Below are 20,484 nucleotides of genomic sequence, written 5' to 3'. Positions count from 1 at the left end.
TTCGTCCTCGGTTTTTCTCGTTTTTCGCCGTTTCGTATTTTCGCGTTCCATTCGAGGTTTCCGTTGAGTTTCCACGATTCGCGCGCGACGTCGTCGCCGCGGGGGATCGCCGATCGCGGATCATTTTGGTGAGTCCGAGCCTTCGATCGAGACGCGATTCCGGAGCACACATCTGTTGAAGGTCCTTCAGCGTCCGATTTGCTCTTCTCGTCTCACCCTCGTCGCCTTCGCCATTGCAGAAAAGTCTTCGGCGAAATTGGCCACGTAAGGATCGCATGCGGGAGTCGGGACACGCCGATCGCAATAAGAAAGAAACGCGCACGGACGATCGGAGATTTTTGAAAAAGGTTAGTCGATAATCGCTCTCGCGTGTCCACCTTTGAAATTTACTTGGGAGAGACAGCTGTGTGTGTGGAAAATTCTAGGAAAGAGCATCCTCTCGCAACGTAATCCCCGTTGCTTTTCAATGCGCTTAATTTAATCCTTAAGTGCGCGGCTTTGCAACGTCTGTAAAGCAGCCTTCCTGGACAGGAAGGCTCAGAAGGTCATTATTTACTTAAAAAAAAGAAAAATTGCCCATTTAAGGAGTTATCACGTCGCTATTATGTGAGGAGGCGAGAAGTGACACATTGAGAATTGTTGCGTGCGATTTTCAAATAAAAAGATATCTGAATGAAAGAAACGCTTCAAGTCGCTTTAGCGCACTTGTAAATTGTTCGAAAGCTATTCTTTTTCTCTTGATAATTAACAAACAGCCGTAAAATAAATGTGATACGAGAGTGTGATGATATATGATATGTGATATGTGATATGTGATATGAGAGAATTCAATTAGGAACATTCTTTCGAGTGCATTTGAAAGTATAAGGGCTACGTTGCAAAATAAATGCGCCTGTAAGTTTCTCAGTCGTCGTTCCAGTAAATTTTGAAGAGAAAATAATAATTATTGACTTATACTCGTATCTATCGAGCTGTCCAATTCAAATTTATTTAAACACATTTCGCCGCGTTTGTCGACAGAAATGTGCCGTCGCGTTCCGCGTATGAGGGCGAGATTAAATCAGAAATTAAATATAATAACGTCAATTTCTAGTCGCCACTTCGATGAAACTCCGATTAATTTAATTGGCAATTAACTTATAACGAGTAATATTTTAATTCGTTTAATAAAAATTTTTGCTCCGAGAGTAATTCTCAGAGTAAGACTGAATTAATCGGCGATTAAGTTAATCGGAGCTTGATCGAAGTCCCTTTGCGCGACGCATTAGTCACGTCCGAATATTCAGTGTTTTTAGATTCCGAGCGCGCGGGTGGAGGCGTTAATTAACGCGGCCCGGTGTACGATACCCGACGGAAGCGTGCGCGACGACACGCGATTGGCTTTACCCGCTCTCGATAAGGTGCGCGCGCGCACGCAGGCGCGCCGAGCCGAGGCATCCCCGAGACTCTCTCCCGACTCCCGACTCCCGAGTTGGTTCCGCGGACACGGCGTACGCGGCGCTGTCGCCCCGGCCGGCCGCCATCTTGTAAGAGCTGCCTGCCTCGTAGTGTTTGGAGGTTTACAGCGAGACGGGACACGGGAGACGGCAGCTTCTCCGCCGGAGGCTGGAAGTGCTGCTGAAGTGGTCGGTGCTACGGTCCTTGGCAGTCCCTGGGCAGTCCAGGTGACTATCGCGCGAGGCCAGGGTACCATCGAGCCGCCGGGACAGCCGCCAGCGGATCCTCCAGCGCGCCCGAATCCGTCGAAAGATGGTGAGTTAGTTGTCCGCCGTTAACACCCTGGCCCGGAGGAAAGAGAGCGAGCGGAGCGAGTGAGCGCCTAGATATTTATCGCGAGCGTCCGAGCTCGCGCGCGCGCGCGTACACACGCACGCACGCACGCGTCCCTTTGGCACGACGACGACGACGACGACGACGTCGTCGTCGTCGTCGTCGTCGTCTTGATCTTCGTCGTTGTCTTCGTCGACGGCGGCGACGGCAACTTCGTCGTTGGCACGATCGACACCGGCGTCGCGGAATCCGCGTTTTAACCTGTACGTGTCGTCGCTGACAACGACGTAGACGACGAGGAGCGACCTGTCGGAGCGTTCGAAATCGCCGTTCGCGCCAAGTATTTCCCCCCTTCCCCTTTTTCTCTCTCGTTCCCGGGGACGATCTCGTCGCTTGGCAGTTGCCTCTGTCGCGCGTGTACGCCGCGCGCCCGACCGGGCGACTTCCGGGGTTGTTGAGGGAGACGGGAGAAGAGGGCGACGGGAGCGGGAATGGGGTCCCACGGCGAGACACGGATTTCTTAGGTCGCCGTAGGTACGCGAGGATAGAGACCACCGGCCGCGAATCATCGCGTCATCGATCTCTCGTTGCCGTCGCGAGTGTAAACACGTCGGGGGTACCATTCTCGCGCGCGTGCGGCTCCGCGAAGATCGGAGTACGCTGCGATCTCAGGTGAGATCGCTGCTACTTGCTCTCTCTCTCTCTCGCTCTCTCGCCCCATCCCTCTCTCCCTCTTGCCGCTCGCTCCGCTCTCGGAGACTCGGAGCTGGCTCGGATTGTGAGACGACGCACGTCGTGCGTGCTGCTCGTTTGTTTGGTCGGTTGCTTGCTTGTTTATTTGCACTTTTGACTGTCATCGCCCGCCGTCGTCGCGAGGGGGCGGGAGGGGGGGGAGGGGGAGAGATATATAAGAGAGAGCAAATGAGAGAGAAAGGGAGGAGTGCAGCGGTGTGTCAAGTCCGCCCGTTTCCTCTCCTCATTTCACCCGTCGCGTGCTTCCGCGTGAAATTTGCGTTAACTGGAACGTCGACGTGTCGTCGTCGTCGTCGGCGTCGTCGCCGCCGCCGCGGCCGCCAGTCGATACTCCGCGTAGCTTCGCTCCTCCGACGCTGCCGGATGCCGATCGCGGCAGCTGCGCGCGGCGTCACGCCGAATCTCCGCGAGATCTGTCATTCGCGAGATCTACGCATCGCGCGATTTCCCCCTCGTTCGGTCCCCCCGTGCCGACCCCCATGTCGCGCGGCAGAAATTCCTAGAGTATCCCCCGCGCATTCGCGGGATTCGCCGGCGGGTGGGACGGGAGGGGGGCGAGGCGTTTGACGATGCGATTTTGTACTCTCCCGAGTCTCCCCCCGCCGCGTCCCTACCCCGGAGGATTCGCGGGATGCGTTTGCGGGGGGGGAAGGTCACCGCTGAGATCGGTCGGTATTTTTCGCGTTGGAGGTCCTCCTTTGCGTATTTACTAATCAGGAATTATATGCACAGGATGGAAGGATATAAAGGGTGATCACATCGGACAGAACGCAGATATCGCTTCTATCGCTTCTGAAGATGCCTCTTCGCGACTATTTAAAATGGTAATTCCAACGCGGAGGCATTCGTGCGTTTCTTCTTCGCATCTGCCGTGTGGCGAGGATTGGGTGACGTGCCAGCTTCCTTTTTTTTTTTTTTTCGGACGCAGCGGGATGCTTTTGCCCTGCTCTCCCTTTTGTTCCGACTTTTCTCCGGTGGAGCATCGTGGCGTCCCGCCGTGTCGTCCGTCTTTGAGAATCGATGATTCATCGGCCCCCCGTCTGTATCTTCATTCTTTTTCCCCGGATACATTTTTAAAAATTCCCTTGGACCAGGACCGTTTTGCCGAATAAAATTCCTCGAGATTTCGCACGTGACTTCCGCGCCGTCCTCCCACGCACATTCTCGACGCGTCTCGCGCTAACACGTGACTTAACTGCGATTTAAATAAATCAACGGCGTTTAAGTGACGGCGAGAATTCAAGGAAACGAGGAAGAGCGTCGATCACAAGAGCCAGCGGGTATGACACGTGTTAACGTATGGATTGCCGGCCGGTGTTGAAGAAGGTAACGGCGACGGTTACTAAAATCTTGCGAGTCGTTTCTGATTTCTGTGGTGAATTTACAGACAGTCGTGTGGCGAAGGAATAACATAACGGAGACAAAGCTTTTGCGTAGCAAATAAATTCTTTTGGCGCAAAGAGGAGCCGCTGGCAGTAGCTAGCTCGCCGAACACTTCCGCTCTATGTGCAGACGTGCTGCAGCGACTCATCGTTTAAATCGCTAAACAAACTCCGGTAGTTCCTTAGCCGGCGCATGTGTACGTTAATCTGCATAATGTGATAAAGTCGCGCGCTTTAACTTCGCGCACGGAGAGGAAAGGAAAGGAGCAGCCCTCTCTTCCTCTGTCCGCTCTATCGTTTCGCGTTATCGGTTCCTGGAAGAGATTAAAGGTGAAACGTCGAGAAGTACGAAACACCGTAAACTTTTCCCCGTATTATACACATTCTCGGCTCGCACTCGCCCCTCTCGCACGGCGAGAGCGCTCGGTGCTTCTAATTAACGTTTCGAAATCTGGCGTTTGTGTATGTATACAAATCGTCGGGCGGCAATGCCGCTTCTGAATGTATCTCGCTACAATATCGCCCGACTGATGGATCTGATGAGATTATAATGACAGACATCGTAATATTGCTAATTTAGGGAAGCTTCATCGACAGCGAAGGAGAGAGAGACAGCGGCGTCGCTCGTATTTGTACGTGTCTGTTTTTGCCTGTGCGTAAATACATTCACGAACGACGCTGTCATTGATTTGCGAGAGGCAAACTGTTGTCGAGGGATATTCCCCGACGAAATGAGTCTAAAGTGGAAGATCGTCAAGAGCCACGTGTCTCAGAGTTAACGGTTAAATAAACAAATGGCGAATTTAACAGGACAGGATTAATTAGTTATAAATCAGTTAATAAAATGCATTAAAATTGATAAAATCAAATGGAGTTAATTCCGATTAGATAATTACTAACAAGTGTTTATTTTAACTTCGCGAAGGGAGTAAAGGAATCCACTAGATCCAAAGTCTTTCCATTTCTCGCAATTGATTATTTTTTTTATTTTCTATTTTTGCAGGTTTTCCATTTGTCAAAAACAATTATGTTGCCCATTAAAACGCACAAAATCGTGTCACATGGTGATCATAAATTATTTGTTGTTGCCACTAAATTCCAACTCGTGGAATCTCGAAGGAGGAAGAATTCGTCGGCCCCCGCGTGATTTCCGCTCGATAGCGAATTAAAGGAAGGACTTTGCTTGTTGTACAGAGCTCGGCTTCGACCGGTGGTACGGAGGGGTCTAGTCCTGCCTCCAGCCCTGCCTCGGCCGCGAGTCTTACGATGGCTGCGCCGAAATACGGTACGCTGGTACCGAACCGTATTTTCGTAGGCGGCATCTCGGCCAGCACCAGCGAAGCGGAGCTAGCTCAGGTTTTCTCGGCCTATGGCAATGTCAAGGCCACGAAAATTATATCGGACCGCGCCGGCGTGTCGAAGGGCTACGGCTTCGTCACCTTCGAAACGGAGGAGGAGGCCAAGCGGCTTCAACAAGAGGTTCGTAATTGACGATTGATGTTAAATTTCTTCGACGAACAATCGACCGAAACGGTCGGGCTGGTTCCTTCATTCATCGGGGCCCTTCTGTTTCCGCTCGTTCCAGGCTGAATGCATCGTCTTGAGAGAGAGGAAGCTCAACATAGCGCCCGCGATCAAGAAGCAGCCCTTCTCCAGATCCTTTGACGGTAGTACCGGTTCGCCCCCTTCCGTGCCTACAAGTACTTACTACTACGCGAACGGTATGTGACTCTTCTTCTTCTTGATTATGGATTTCCGACCGCTCGGAGTCACATTACCGCGGTTTAAACCTTCGAGTTTATTACTTGAATTTTCGTTCCTCAATGGACGCAGTATCACGTTTTACCAAGTTATCTTGGATTTGTGATTTGGATATTTTATATTTTTGGGTGTTTCTTACAGTGGAATATTCTTCCACTTAAAATTTTATTTTATTTTTTTACACTCGTAATATTCAAAATAGATATGCAAGAATATTTCTATGATAACTCGTTGCATTAGAAGAACGGAATTCAATTAGGGAAAGATTTGTAAGAGAATTCTATAAAATTTCCCGATTTAACCACACCATATTTTGTATACGAATGTTCGCATTGCTGTGTGAACATTAAGAAATATGTTTGAAATTCATCTGTTTTATCGCAATACGTAGAGAATTTTGAGATACTTTGTATATATGTTTTTGATGTGACAGTATCAGGGACGATTGAAGATTGCAGAGATCGCGTTTTTAATTTCTCTACTCCTTCGCCGGTAGGTATAGGTCTCGCTTATCAGAATGGTATGACATTCTATAACACGGCAGCTGCCGCACCAGCGACTTCCATCGCTCCACCTACGGATCCAGGAACGATTTATCAAGCCACAGGAGTGTTTGGTAAGCGTCACTCGCCACAATGCAATCTTACTGGAAATTGTTGCGACAAAACCCGAGGGATGCTACGAATTTGTGTTTATCGATATATTTGAGTGAAACATTTGAAAGATAAAATTGAATTTTGTCGTGAGATAAATCCCTCTCACACGAATACAAATGCAAACAATTTTGATTATGGATTTCCGACCGCTCGGAGTCGCATTACCACGGTTTAAATCTTCGAGTTTATTACTCGAATTTTTGTTCCCCAATGGACGCAGTATCACGTTGTACCAAATTATCTTGGATTTGTAATTTGGACATTTATATTTTTGGGTGTTTCTTACAGTGGAATATTCTTCCACTTAAAATTTAATTTTTTTTTACACGTAATATTCAAAATAGATATGCAAGAATATTTCTATGATTCGGCCGCGTTAGTCATTTGTCTCGCAACAGCCTGCGATTTAAATTTATTAATCTTCACTTAAATGCCCAGGGCCGCAAGCCGCCACCGGACATCAAACGTTCGCTCCTGTGATGTATCCATGTCCGGCTCCGTCGCTGTATATGCCACAGCAATACCAGTATTCTCCTATGCCGGTACGTAAAATAAATACAGATTGCTTACCCAATCGTTTTTCATACTTCTACGTCGTCTTCGATTCTCCGTTTAGATGCTCGTGGGTTTCCCTCACACGTACATATAGATCCTAGCATAAGATCCTGACCGTCTTTGTCTGTATTTTGTATTTTTATTAAACGGTACATATCGGTTACGGTTTGACAGACAAACGGTCTGATGGGAGAAGCCATACCACCGGCGTTTCTACCCAACCCTCAGCAAATGCCTACTTACGTCCTTCTCGACGCTATACAGTATTGAGGTCTAAAGGTATAAGGTCTAAGCTAAACGACTAGCATGCCGCTCTTTTTTTAGAGCATTTTACTTTTTTTCTTCCCTTTTCCCAGCCTATTGATGCACGGCCTGTCGATGCATGTTTTTCTTCATCGCCTTTTCCGTCTCACGACCTGTACCTTGTACTCACCGGTGTCGCTCATACTAATCTTTGACAACTCACATTTTGCCGTAACCACAGTATTAAATTTAATCGTGATCTAAACGTATAAGGAAAATTAAGACCGCATTGGGAAATGCGTGTGAATATATAACAAGGAGAAAAAATTAAATGATACGTGATACGATTGGCAGTTGCGTATAAATTTGATAGATCAATTGATATAATGGAAGCCTAAGGAGAGATAAAGATGATATGAATGTGAATCATGATATAATTCTAATAAAACACAGTTGCAGTGATACCGATAATAGAATAACGTTTTTAATCGTCATAATGATAAACACGTAATAATCAGCCTTGCAATCATTGGAAATAAAAAGTTGTAACAACAAAAAAGGAAGATAAATAATAGATAATCGATGGATTTCAATAACGCTTAAACGTGATCTTAGATCTATTCCATGTGATCTCTCTAATTCCTTGTCTCTCTTTTTCTCTCTTTTCTTTATTCCTTTTCTCTTTTATTTCTTTCCCAACTTGTTTTAATTTTTACTATAAGTCTTGTTGATATACTGTGATTAAATGTTATGATAGAAATGTCAAGGTGCTTGTCGATTTGTTCAGTATGGTTGTCTGTCTCATTTCTCGTATTGTAGTTCGTTTCACTTTCTAGAATGACACGAGTTGCACTTAATTCAGCTACGAATCCGAATCACACGCGATTGTTTCGCACGCGGGGCGCGTTATTGAAACGATATTGTGTAATGTTATCTTAACAGGTAATTTCTCTCGAACCGAAATTCTATGCTTAGAAGAATAAAATAGATATATTCGAAAATCACTGTCTGTAGATCATTGATAATGAAATTACTATAAGCATGCATATGCAATATGGATTTAGAATGATCTCTTCTTTCTTTTACACACACACATACACACACACACACACACACACGAGACTAAAATACTTAGAGTAGTAAAATTGTTTACTTTGCGTGGATGTTGATAAGTTGCCAATAATAATTATGCCACGCAACGATTAACGCTTCACCAGTGTACCCAATCCGACTTGTTTCTTAGTTTCGCACACTGCGCTCTTTTCTAATTTGGAATGATCTAGGAAATGACGTATTGTTATATGGAAACAATACACGGATTGAGATATTTCTTAATCATCTTCGCTTGACTTTCACATAGTTACGTTGTTGACTTATTACTTTCATTATAATAAGGCTGTTGCTGTAAATGTTAGTTAGTTAGTTACGGTTCAACCAATGCTTCCTATTTCTTTAAATCAAAACAGAAAGACGTGCATAAGAATGACAATCGTATTAGATCCTTGACGATTACGACATTTGCATATGAATGAAGAATTTATTTTCCCGTTTAGCATTCTATTCTAATTCTATTCGTCATCCGTACGATAATGTGGCTTACATGAAAAACAAGTTCACGAACCTATGCGAATGTGCTATAATACGCCGTTTATATCGTCTCGCTGGATAAATAATAGATCGGAGCAGTAGCTGAAGCACATATCTTTTTTGCTTGTCAACATGTACAAAAAAGGATGTGCACTTGAAGCAAAGCTTTTCCCTCATGATCAAGGAATGAGATTCAATAAAGGAGCGACTAACATTTACAGGAATGCTTGTCATAGATGTGAATATTTACGCGAAATACTCGGTATTCATGTGCAAAGCACATTCCACGACGACGGATGTCTAAAGGTGTCTCCGTTTCTGTCTACAGTACGAACCGTACTACGCAGGAGCGACCGCCGGGGCACCTCAGTATTTGTACGCTGCTACCGGCAGTTCGCCGAGCAACACGAATGGTGGTGGAGGTGGCAACAGTTCCGGCAGCAGCGGCAATAACGGTACAGGAGCTACCAGCCCGCCGACGGGTCCACCGCCACCTCTCCCACCACCGCATCCGACGCACTTCTACGCTCCTGCCGCGCCGGCCCCGCATCATCATCCACCTGTACCAACGGGCCCTCCTCCCCCGGCGCAGGTGGATCATCTGTACTATCCTTTTGCAGCCGGCCCGCATCCCGCGCCGCCGCACGCGCCTATGGGACTGACCGAGCAGCAGCTGTTGCTGTACACCACGGACGCTACTTCGTGCCAGCAAACCGCGTCTGACAGCCAGGCTGCTCCGCAGGAGGTAAGTTCCTCTCTCACCCTGGCTGCTATATCGATACCTTCTTGACTTATTCGCGTTTAGCGATCCGTCTTCGCGATGTCGAAATGTGTCTTTGATGCCGCTTCCAAATTTCACGAGAATAGAGCGGCTCGCTATTGAGTCGCAGTCTTTCTTATCTCTGTAAAACAGTAGTGTATGCGTTAGTAATTGTTATTAATGAAATGTCGATGCATGTCAGCGCGATGAAGATTCATTTAATCGCATCCGGGGGATTAGGATTATACAACAAAGAATCGCCGTGAATGCTCGTTGCTAAATGCACGTTTCACTAAGCCTATTGAGTTAGGCAGGTATTATTCTCTGAAATAAAATCGTAGGATTCACGTCCGACGCCAAGCCACTCGGAGCAACCGCATAGCGAAGTGCAACAGGGCGCTTCAGGTTCACCGGCAACATCTCTGCTGCCCCTAATGCCCGTCAAATTCCCCGTGTCCGGTCGTTACCATGCTAATTACCATCCGATCGCGATACACACGCCGCACGGCGCGCAAAACGACAGCGAGGACTGCGCCGCCAGTCCGATGCACTGTCGCATCCTCTACCCGACCGTGTACCTACCGCACGCACACCCGCCGTCGCCGTACACACATCACAACGCGTCCGGTACTAGTCTCCTGCCGACACCGTTCTCGGCCTCGCCGCATCAGTCCGGTTACGACAACAGCAACGCGAAAACGTACGGCCACAATTCCAGAGACTACAATAAGTATACGGGCGGTAACAGTTTACGCGGTCAGAATCACGGTTACTCGTTGGCACATCATAACACGCACGCCAAGTCGCAGAACACACACGGTTCGCAGTCACACAACAGCAAGTGTAGCGGGAACGCGGCGGACGGGTCGCACAAATATCCGACGATAGCGATGTCGTCGCGATTGCCGGTACAGTACAATAGGAGAACGGCTGGCTCGAACGTGGGCTCGTCGGCGATTCTCAGGTCCGGCGGCGGCTATACCTCGAGTCAGGCTGCGCACAAGGTCAATCACACAACAGCGTCCAACTATTCGTACGCGCCCAACTATTCGAACGGACGCGCGAGGTATTGCGGCGACGACCAGTATTATGAGATTAACAAACCGTCGATGGCCGGTGGTTACGGCTCGGGTCGTAAGAACTGCCTCTCGAATAACAATAATAACAACTATAGAGGAAACGCTGCCCGGTTGGACGTGCACGGAAACGACAGCAACGGTCGGCCTAACAACGACACGGCTCAGACGGACAGCGCCGTCGTCGTCACGAGCACATCAACGACGCTGTCCTCTCGCCTGTCTCCATCCGAACGAATAAACGCGGACGCGTCCAGCCAGGAGAAGTCGGCGAGCCCACCGCCAGCCCCGTACTCACCCATGACACGGCCTCTTCCAACTCTCTCCCCGCCCACTCCCCAGGTCCAGTTTTACGCTCCGGCTCAAAATCGTTATCAGCCGTCCTCCATGCCCCTGTCCCAAACGCAACAGCAGCAACAGCAACAGCCCGCCGGCAATCAACGCAGCCGGTACTCCGTCGGCCAGGCATTATCGTCCGCCAACCGGAAGCCGTCCGACAAGTATTCAAGCACTACCGGCTCGCAGACGACGATGCTGCGGCAGTCCAAGTATAAGATGAACGGTATAATGCAGCCGACTGCCACGGCGGTGGCGAGCAAACTCGCCGACGATGCTCTGGGAGGCGCCGGCGACGGTCCTGGTAGGCTACCGATAACGCCACCCGGTACACCGCGGACGGCCGGCCATCCCGCGGCCGGCGACCAGAATCAGCTGAGCGACACGTGCCATCAGATGCAGGCGCTGACTCTGTAGACGCTTCCTACGCCCCCCCTCCCCTTCTTTATTCTCTTTGCCCTCTTTGTTGTCTTCTTGATAAGAGTAAATATTTAACTTATAAGAGTCGAGAGAGACCACGCGCGACCTAAGACGACGGCTGCAAACTGTGAAAAACAGTGCGGAAATCAAGACACGCAACACTCATACACATACATCCAAATATATATATATGTACACGTATACATACATGCTACGGTATAATTTCTTTGGTGATCTCAGACTCGACATGCTAAAGACATTCTATAGAAATGAAATCTTTCCCGGTTTGATCGACATGGCTCGCTGATCGCTCGAGGATCCTGATGGAGGATTATCGTACGAGCGCGCGCAAAGAACGATATATTATTAATAATATGTGCGGAGGGAAAGAAAGAGGCAGATGTACCTAAAATGAAACACTAACTGTTCTAGGTAGATCTGCTTCTTTCTGTACTGTAGCGGAGAATTAACAAAAATAAAACTTCTCTATCTTAACGCATTCACACAGAACACACACACGCACACACACATACACACACATATGTTATAGGTACGATACGTCATTTACATATATATATATCTACGTTATATAATATACATATATATATATAAATATATATCTATTACAGTATATCCGATGTTACATGCGTGATAGGCTCGACAAACCATGAATCTCGCGAGCAAGGCTAGATTAGTTAGCAAAAGATAGAACCGAGAGAAAAAAAAAGGAGAAAATAACGTTGTTATCGTACAAAGACGATGTGTTGTCATGTGTTCAAAAACAAAAAAAAAAGATGACGATGAAAAACAAAGCAGAAGGGTAACAGGGAGGCGAGATAGGGTTGATTTCATAAACGGTTGCTCAAGGCACTGCCACATCTCCATGATTTTTCGTTTTCCATCCCCGCGTGGACCACGGGGGGTATCCGTACTTATAGTTTCTCTCTCTCGTTAGAGTAACCGTGAATTCTATATTTCATCGCGTGTTTTTTCGAACGTAGAGCGGACTAAACAACTGGATTCCGTTATGCCTTTCGTTGAGACAAATTTCCGCGCTAAACGTCGTACATGTTGTAGCTGTTAAATACCGTGGGAAAAAAAAAAATAACCGAGACCCAAGTACGAAAGATGAGACGCCCCGTATACCCAAGTGAAAATAAGATAAGATATTAAAAGAGGAGAGAAATAATAATAATGAATTAAAAAAAAATGTGTCGGCTGTGAGCTTCCAAGCAAATAACAATAATTAAATTATTATAATATTAAAGGTTAAATAATATTCTACCTAATTGTTACGAAGGTGGATTTCTTTTACCTGTAAATGTGAAATAAATTTGTTATCTCGTATCTCGCATACCGTAGCTATGATTGTCCATTCGGGAGAGAAAGAGAGAGAGAGAGAAAATAAGAAAGACAGATGAGATTTGTAGCGCCGTGAATGTGTCGTGGCGCATGTTACCTGGAGATTTCGGCGCTACCCGAACGTCGTGTCGATACGTAGCTAGATACGAACGCGACAGACAAGGCCTAGGAGAAGGCGTAGAGATAATATCCGAGAGTGAGTTATAACACAAAAGAGATTAATTTATTGAAGAAAAAAAAAGAAAGAAAAGCACGAGTGCCTTCTATTTGTTTTCGTGATTGTATTGTTGAACATTTGTTGCGTTACGTTCTCCAAGAGCCTCTAATGTTGTTATAAGAAAAAAAGAGATGTTTGAAGAATGTTGTTCCTCTATTTATTTATTGATTTATTGGGCACGTGTGATGCTAGTGCGCCCAAAACTGTAGCCCCCTCACCCCCCCCCCCCCAGCGAATTCGGAAGTGTGAGAGTATGATGATACTGTTGTAAAAGCGTGATCCGGCGAGAAGTACGGGAGTACCGTGTAACGAGAGAGCGAACTGTTAAAATACAGCGAAACGGAGTCATGTCACGTCATGTCGAGAGAGAGATGTTACGGAGGAAGAGAACGGAACGAGTGTGAAGAAATGTTGCGAGTGCGAGTCGTGTGAATGAGTGTCGCAAGTAGAGGGAGGGAAAATAGAGAGAGAGAGAGAGAGAGAATGAGAGAGAATGCAGCTTATTATGGCACCTAGTACGTATAGGCGGAACACGAGAGAGAGAGAGGACATTCTCATATGTCCTCTCACGTGTGTAGCGGTATGTGTATGTGTACATATCCATCGTGTGGGTGCGTGCGTTTGCATATACGTACGCGTGTATCGATATGTACATATGCACATAAAAAATATATATATAATATAAAAATATATATATATATATAATGTCGAAGCGAAATGAGACAACATATACCGAAGATATCTAGAGTATAACTGCGAAAGAGATACGCGTTATTTAGTCGTGTGTATTTGTGCTCGCGCGCGAATTTGGATAGGTGGCTGTGATTTATTGCGTGCAAGTACAGGTTTATATGTGAGCAGCGTGGCTCGTGTATCTACTCACACACAGGCACACGCATATTTCATATATATATATTATATATTATATATATTATGTATATATAAAATACGCGTATCTATTTAAGAGAAAGAACGCTAGACTATTAAAAAAAAAAAAGTGCAATTCTATGTTGACTTTGGTACAACAAAGCTAACAAATCGAACGAATATTGTTAGATTAAAACGAGTATTACAAAACCTGTGTGTACTAAATTTAACGTAGAATGGTGCTGTACTTGATTGGAAAAAAATATGATAAAATATATATTACACAAGATATATTATAGTTTTAATCTAAAGAGGAAAAAAAAATACAGTGGAGTCTAAGATAGACACCAGAGCTACGTGTAGTAAAGAGTATAGGATCTACGAATGTATCATACGCAACAAAGAGTGCATTTCGGATCGTGGAATCTCGTCCTGGGCTCGCCTGGCGCATCCGCGACGGTCGACGTCGCGGCGGGCGAGAGATTTGAGAGACGCGAGCTTTCGAGATAATCCGTGTTAATTTATTTATCTCCCAGCCGGAGCTACGTTGCTCCGGCGACACGAACACCGGCGACTTAGTTGCGGGGTATTATTAACGTGAGACAATCTTTTTTTTTTCCCGCGAGGGTCGACGGCAAGATTATTTGCACACTGGATACATCGGACGATAACGAGTATTTGTTAACGTTTATTTACCGTGGACAACACAATTTCAAGATGCTTATCGCTTACTTGATGAAGCGATGCCGGGATTATTTTTCCTAAATTCGCACCGTCGCCAAATACATTGATGCGCAATGTATCCATCGTGGAATTATAATTTGAATATACCTCCGTGTAGATAAGTGGAATTGGTGGTACGCCAGGAGGAAACGTAAAGAGGGGCGCGTTCCACGATCCACTGTGTGCCGGTGAGACAAATTTATATATTAATAAACATAAATTATACACAAAATGGCATACAGGTTATATATATATCACAAAAATTATATAAGATTTAAGTACTCTATGGTAATAAAAGAAATATGTTACGCATAAAGAAAAGAGATGCAAATATCTAAAAAGAGATGTTAATAATAATAAAAGACAAACATCTGTGCATGAAGATCATTGAGGAAAAAAAAACCTCTAGTAAAGGGACGATATAGAATGAATCTGCTGTAAATTTCTTCTGCAATTATATGATAATAACGAATATTAATGTGTACATATATACATCTGGTGTGTGTATGTGTGTGCGATTATGTATGTACACACACCATATGTCTACAGGTTGTATAATCGCGGACTTCGTTCTCGGTTACAGTTTTTCTCACGAATCTGAAACTGGCTTTTCCATAGTAAAAATAATCCAATTACAGTTCCCGAGACAAAAATTTAATTTTAATTTTCAGGGAAATGAAGGCCCAATAAGAAAGAGATGGTAAAAGAAACTGCGTGCTCGCAATATCGAATTTTTTGTTAAGAAAAAACAAACCTCGAATTCTTGAAAAAGTCTGTAACGGGAAATAAGTGCGGTAGAGCTTGAGCCACCGTGTATAACTATTAACAACAATCACAATAGTAATATAACAGTATATATTAATAGCAAACTCTCATTGGAGTGAAACACGCTCGATCATAGACTGATATGTCATTCGGTAAGTGCAGACTAAAGGTGCAGCCTATGTGTCTGCATGTGTGAAACCATCGGGTAGGAACGGTCGGCAGAAACGAAGTGTTACTCTTTGGCCATAAATAACAAACTGTATTTTTATTGATACTATAATACAGAGATCATATAAGTCTCTCCTCGATGTAATATCTTACCCATGTGAAAAGGTTCGGAAACTAATTGCATCGCAAAGTGTTTGGGATTTTTCTTTCCTTTTCGATTAGTCTTGCAAGGATCCGTCTTAACAAATACGTTATAAGAAATGGCACGCTTCCTCGCCGATATACCGATATTGTCAATAACAATCGTACTCCTCGAAAATCTAAAGTCTATCTCTAAGTAAATGGATCGAAGCGGTATTCCTGTCGACGACAGACTACACGTTAAATACTTCACGATACATCGAATACTTTACTAGAATCACAATAATAATCACATCTGCAGGAAAATTACCTCGGACGTCGAACTTACATCTACTATCAATTCGTCGACGTTATTCCGTAACGTACTGAGAAAATGCTTCGGTTATGGCAGTGACGGCAATTCTGGTGCATCGATCTGTACAACTGTTAAAGATTAGTCGAATATAAATAATCGCTGACAATCGTTTGCTTTTCGTGTCAAATTGTAAAAAAGATACAAATATGGACGATAGTATCATTCCTTAGCCTGCTAATAGGTAAAGTGTAAGAAAACGATTCTTCGTTGATGCACAGCAAATATCGGTCTCGAATACGTGAGATGTGAATAGTAGTAGCGGAATGGAAAAACTATATGCATAAAAAAAGGGCCTATAATACCGTGTATATAGCGGTACTTAAATCGCTACACAATTAATCACAACGATAATTGATTTAACGTTTTCTTTCGTTACTCCCGAGTAAGTTTCAAACAGTGTAAATTGCATAAGCTTTGTCGCGTCCATATAGTTTATAATTCGGTCGTCATATGAGACGTTAAGGCTTGGACGCGGGTAGCGTTGCAACTCTTGCACAAAATGTGATGGTCCAGGGGATAGCAGCCGTGTCCCTCCGAGTCGGATGACAATACCAATCCGCAATCCTCGCACTTGTAGCACTGAATGTGGAAACTGCGATCCAGTGCCACCACTCGTATGGTCTCGTCCTTACCAGGCTCGGGCATTATAGGCAATTTACAGACGCAGCAACGCGGAGCGAATTTCCTGCCGGGGCGAGAACGCAAATTAGCTACCAGGGTCGAATAAATAATAATTAAAGAGACAAAGAAGGGATAGACTCACTTGTGGAAACACTGAATGCAGTGTATTTGATTCGTAGCGTCCACGGTGAACGGTATACCGTCTAGGCTTTGTCCACAGACGACGCAGGTGAAGCACGAGGGATGATACGGTTTGCCGGTAGCTCTCAATATTCGATCCAGTATCGGTCTGGTACAGACGCAGCACTTTTCCAGGGTATTGAGATAGTCCTCCTCGCAATAAGGCTTGCCTTCCAACGAGTAGAAGGGTTTCCCCTGTAGATTGACCTTGCACACGAAGCAGCAGAAGCAATTTATGTGAAAGACTTTGTCCATCGCCGAGCATCCGGTTCCTTCTCCCTCGACCTTGCGCCCGCATTGCGCGCAGATGCCATATATATCGCTGTCCTCGGTATTATCTTCCATTCCTTGAACCAACAGATCCGTGAGAACGTCGACCTGTAGATAAAATCAGTCGCTTAATCATAGACACATATTACTTTACAATTGTGATCGATTATTTTATAGTTGTCGCGGTCAACATTTGACGAAATTGATCTTTAAATAAAATAAATTACACCCTTGTCTCTTATCGCAAATAAATGAGATAATTTACAATATATATAGTTACTTCAGAAATAATAATCGAATTAGATATGCGAAGTGTTTCTATTTTTACAGTTTCTATTTCAACAAACTAAAGAACTTGGATAAATTCGGTCACGCGGTACAGAATTTCGAGACTCACTTCTTTAACGGGGGACACCTTGCCCTGCGGTTGAGTAGACGCGGCCGACCCGTAGCCGGAGTACATGGAATAGTTACACGACAATTGTGACGGCGGTCTAGGATTAATCGGCTCGTATATCGATTCGTACGTCGAGCTGGACTGAGAGCTCGGGCCGTAGATATCGGTGGGGTAGTTGCCCGACGGGAAGTCGGTCTGGTAAGTGGCGCGTCGTAGCTCGCTGTAGCTCGACGACACGGGACTCGGTGGCGGAGGCAGCTCGTCGGGCGGCGGTGGAAGCGAATTCCCGGGGACGCAGGCGACATACTCCGACGGCTCCGGCGGCGGCGGCAAGTCGTCTGCAAGCGAAAAGGTCGGTGATACTCGATTAATTTATCGAAAGATCGCGAAGCTTCTGAAGACTGCGTGTTCCCAACTCCTCAAAGAAATTCAAACGCTAAACGCTTTCTCAATCAGTCAATAACTACCGTGACAATTCTTATCTTCCAGATTTAGCAAGATTCTCACCAGCCCCGTGCGCGGCAGGAACGTTGCAGTACGTGTTCTCCGTCTTGGGGTTCCACTGGATGTTGCTGTATATAATTTCCTTGTCCATCTCGTACGGATACTCGTACGTGGAGACCACCGCGGGCACCGGCGGCTCCACGTTGCTGTACACCGCGTTCCTGGTCGCCCGACTCGCGCGATCGTCCGCCACGGGTACCTGAGGCGCCGGCATGTTCCCGACATTGGAATAATAATTCTTCTCGTCGTATCTATACTTGGGCTCGAACTTCTCGTCCGGCTGACGCGCGTAAAGACTGTCGTTGTTCTGATAGAGCTTCGACGCCTCCTTGCCGTTCGCGGGCAACATCTGCGAGAAGTCGTTCTTTATGTCCAGCGGGACGTACGGCGAGGGAGCGTTCATGTACAGATTTGAAGGCTTGTCGCTCGACGCCGTGTTGTTGAGAACCGTGCTGTACGACGGCACGGGCGGTGTCTTTATAGTGTAACTTTGCGGTATCTAGAACAGATGGTTATCCGCCGTCGTTAGGGTTCCCGTAAACAGTTTTTCCATTTAGTCAAAATACATATACGATCTTTCGTTACCGTTGTTGCATCCGTATTCGGGGATGCGTGCGAACGGGGGGAAAACACACTCTGCGTTAGCGTTACGTGACAGGTAAAGATATAGAGAATAAGATCTTAGAGCGAGAAGCTTATAGGATTCACCTGTGGCTGGGATTTCTTCGGCTTCGGCGGCACCGCGGGCCCGACCTTCTTGCCGGGCTTGGCCGCGCCCTTGGCCGCCTCGTCGCCGATCTGCAGACCCGCGATCTGCTGCTCCAGATTGCCCATGTTCGACATCCTTCTGCGAACAGGTTAAGTTAGCCCCGCGAGACCTGGTCTCTCCGCGCGACTCCGCGGACTTTATCGTCGATCTTACCTGACACGAGGGGCACCCACTTCCAGGAGGTTCAAGCACGAGCCGCGGTATCCCCGGCGCGAGGTGGCTCATACAAATCAAAAGAGGGGCTCCGGGCGGCCACTCGATCGAACCCACGGCTTTGACAGCAGTCTGCACTCTCTGCCAGCAGTCGCGTAATGGCAACGACCCAGACGACCCTGCACGCACACTTTCTACACTCGAAAGAGAGAGAGAGCGAAGAGTGTATCCGCCTATCCGGCAGCCTCTGGGACCCTCTCTAGATCTAGAGAAAGAGGAAGTCAGGATACGAGAGCGCGGAAGGTGTGACTGAAACAGGAAAGAAAAAACCTCATGACTCACAGCACGAGGGTCGCCGAGCTGTCATTAACGCTTCGACCGCGCTTATACCTTTCGCAGCGGTATACGATCTACCGAAGGGCACGTTCTCGACTCGTCGAGGACGTCGAGGATCCTCGGGGGGAGGGGGGGGGAGGTAGGAGGTCGTAAGGATGTTCCTTTCTCCGCCTGGTCGTTCCACTTCGCTTCTCTTCGACGATCCGGGGCGTGAACGTGAATCACGGGACCCCGTTATCGGCAAGGTGACGAGACGGAATTAAGTCGCGCGTCTGGTCGCGTTATCTCCCGGCGCCACACCCACGGACAGCTGGTTTCTCGGCTCGCGCCTCGCGCCGCCGCGCCGGTGACGATTCCCCGAGACCCGGAGGTATTCTCTTCGAGCACGAGCCGTCCGGACGTCCGCGAGCACCACGGCGGACGCGGTATCTACCTCCCGCCTCCCGCCGCGCCGGTGAGAATCCGCTGGACCAGTTTGGACGCGCGAGATACTCCTCGAAATAGGAGATAGTGTGCGTGAGATGTTATGACGCATCCACGGATATTGTCATCGGGAATCTAAGAAGCCGAGATTCCAGGTTCTCGCGCGTTACGATAGATTCACGATTAATTCGCCTGAAATTTCATCCTATCCGCAAGTTAATGAGTTTGTCAGGCATTAATATAGTTATAATAATAATTAAGTATATCATGTTATTTTTTAATATGTAATAGTGAATATTATATTATTATTATTATTATCACGAATAATATTATTTAAAGCTGCTTTTGATACTTTCATCTAGGAAATAAGACTGACTGGTACACATGTATGGCTTCTGATTTTTTATGTTTTGCTTTCGTCCGGAGAGAACTCCAGAAAGACTTCCAGGATCGACCCTGGGATTTGTATTATTTATCAGCTGTATAAATAATGTTTGGAGACACGTCAAGCGCCAGAAAACCCACCATGGAAGCAGTATAACAACTTATTTCCCATTTATCATATCTTTTTAGTGAAGGAGGAAAAAGATTTTCTGTTTATTATACTGTAGTATTCGTCGGGCAAAATCAGCCGACGTCATCAGAATTCCGAGTATTCCGAGTTTTCCTCGTTTCCGGGATTACCAGAGGTTGACAATGAATCACGAATGTCACGATTTTTCGTTATTTAATGTCGTAAATCGATGCCAATTGAACGCGTCGTTTTGAATTACTGAAAATCAATAAAAACTGAAACCTTATTTGTTTCATTTACTCCCCAATGTCCATTTCTACCGCGATCTCAAATTCTTAGAATCAGGAAAAGATAAGTAAAGATAAGTTAAACCGAGATTAAAGTTAATCTACATTGGTAGAATTAAATGAACATAATATA

General features: G+C 46.2%; 2 protein-coding genes across 8 annotated transcripts; one reads left to right on the top strand and one right to left on the bottom strand.

Moving 5' to 3' along the window:
• Positions 1-1,383: 1,383 nt before the first annotated feature.
• LOC139767712 (uncharacterized) lies at positions 1,384-15,534 on the top strand. 3 transcript variants are annotated; one of them, XM_071697288.1, is made up of 7 exons: positions 1,384-1,752; positions 5,100-5,384; positions 5,491-5,626; positions 6,100-6,282; positions 6,761-6,864; positions 9,036-9,452; positions 9,809-15,534. In XM_071697288.1, the coding sequence occupies exons 1-7, from the start codon at positions 1,750-1,752 to the stop codon at positions 11,294-11,296; spliced, it is 2,616 nt and encodes an 871-aa protein (XP_071553389.1). In that variant the 5' UTR covers positions 1,384-1,749; the 3' UTR covers positions 11,297-15,534. The 3 variants fall into 3 exon arrangements, with proteins under 3 accessions (XP_071553389.1, XP_071553391.1, XP_071553390.1); XM_071697290.1 differs by having other exon boundaries at positions 1,385-1,752; positions 6,169-6,282; XM_071697289.1 differs by having other exon boundaries at positions 1,390-1,752; positions 6,163-6,282.
• Positions 15,480-19,656, bottom strand: Zyx (lipoma-preferred partner zyxin). Of its 5 annotated transcripts, XM_071697301.1 has the most exons (7): positions 19,182-19,656; positions 18,792-19,100; positions 18,578-18,716; positions 17,873-18,368; positions 17,366-17,703; positions 16,661-17,076; positions 15,480-16,582 (listed from the first exon to the last, which is right to left on the bottom strand). In XM_071697301.1, the coding sequence occupies exons 3-7, from the start codon at positions 18,710-18,712 to the stop codon at positions 16,330-16,332; spliced, it is 1,638 nt and encodes a 545-aa protein (XP_071553402.1). In that variant the 5' UTR covers positions 18,713-18,716; positions 18,792-19,100; positions 19,182-19,656; the 3' UTR covers positions 15,480-16,329. The 5 variants fall into 5 exon arrangements, with proteins under 5 accessions (XP_071553402.1, XP_071553401.1, XP_071553404.1 ...); XM_071697300.1 differs by having other exon boundaries at positions 18,792-19,656; XM_071697303.1 differs by having other exon boundaries at positions 17,873-18,344; positions 18,792-19,656.
• Positions 19,657-20,484: the final 828 nt, after the last annotated feature.

Source organism: Temnothorax nylanderi, unplaced genomic scaffold (assembly GCF_030848795.1).
Source record: "Temnothorax nylanderi isolate EJ_2023f unplaced genomic scaffold, tnyl_v1.0 TNYL_tig0011_pilon, whole genome shotgun sequence".
NCBI lineage: Eukaryota > Metazoa > Arthropoda > Insecta > Hymenoptera > Formicidae > Temnothorax > Temnothorax nylanderi.
The sequence above is the reverse complement of the archived record's forward strand: the minus strand, read 5'-3'. Positions and strand labels throughout refer to the sequence as shown.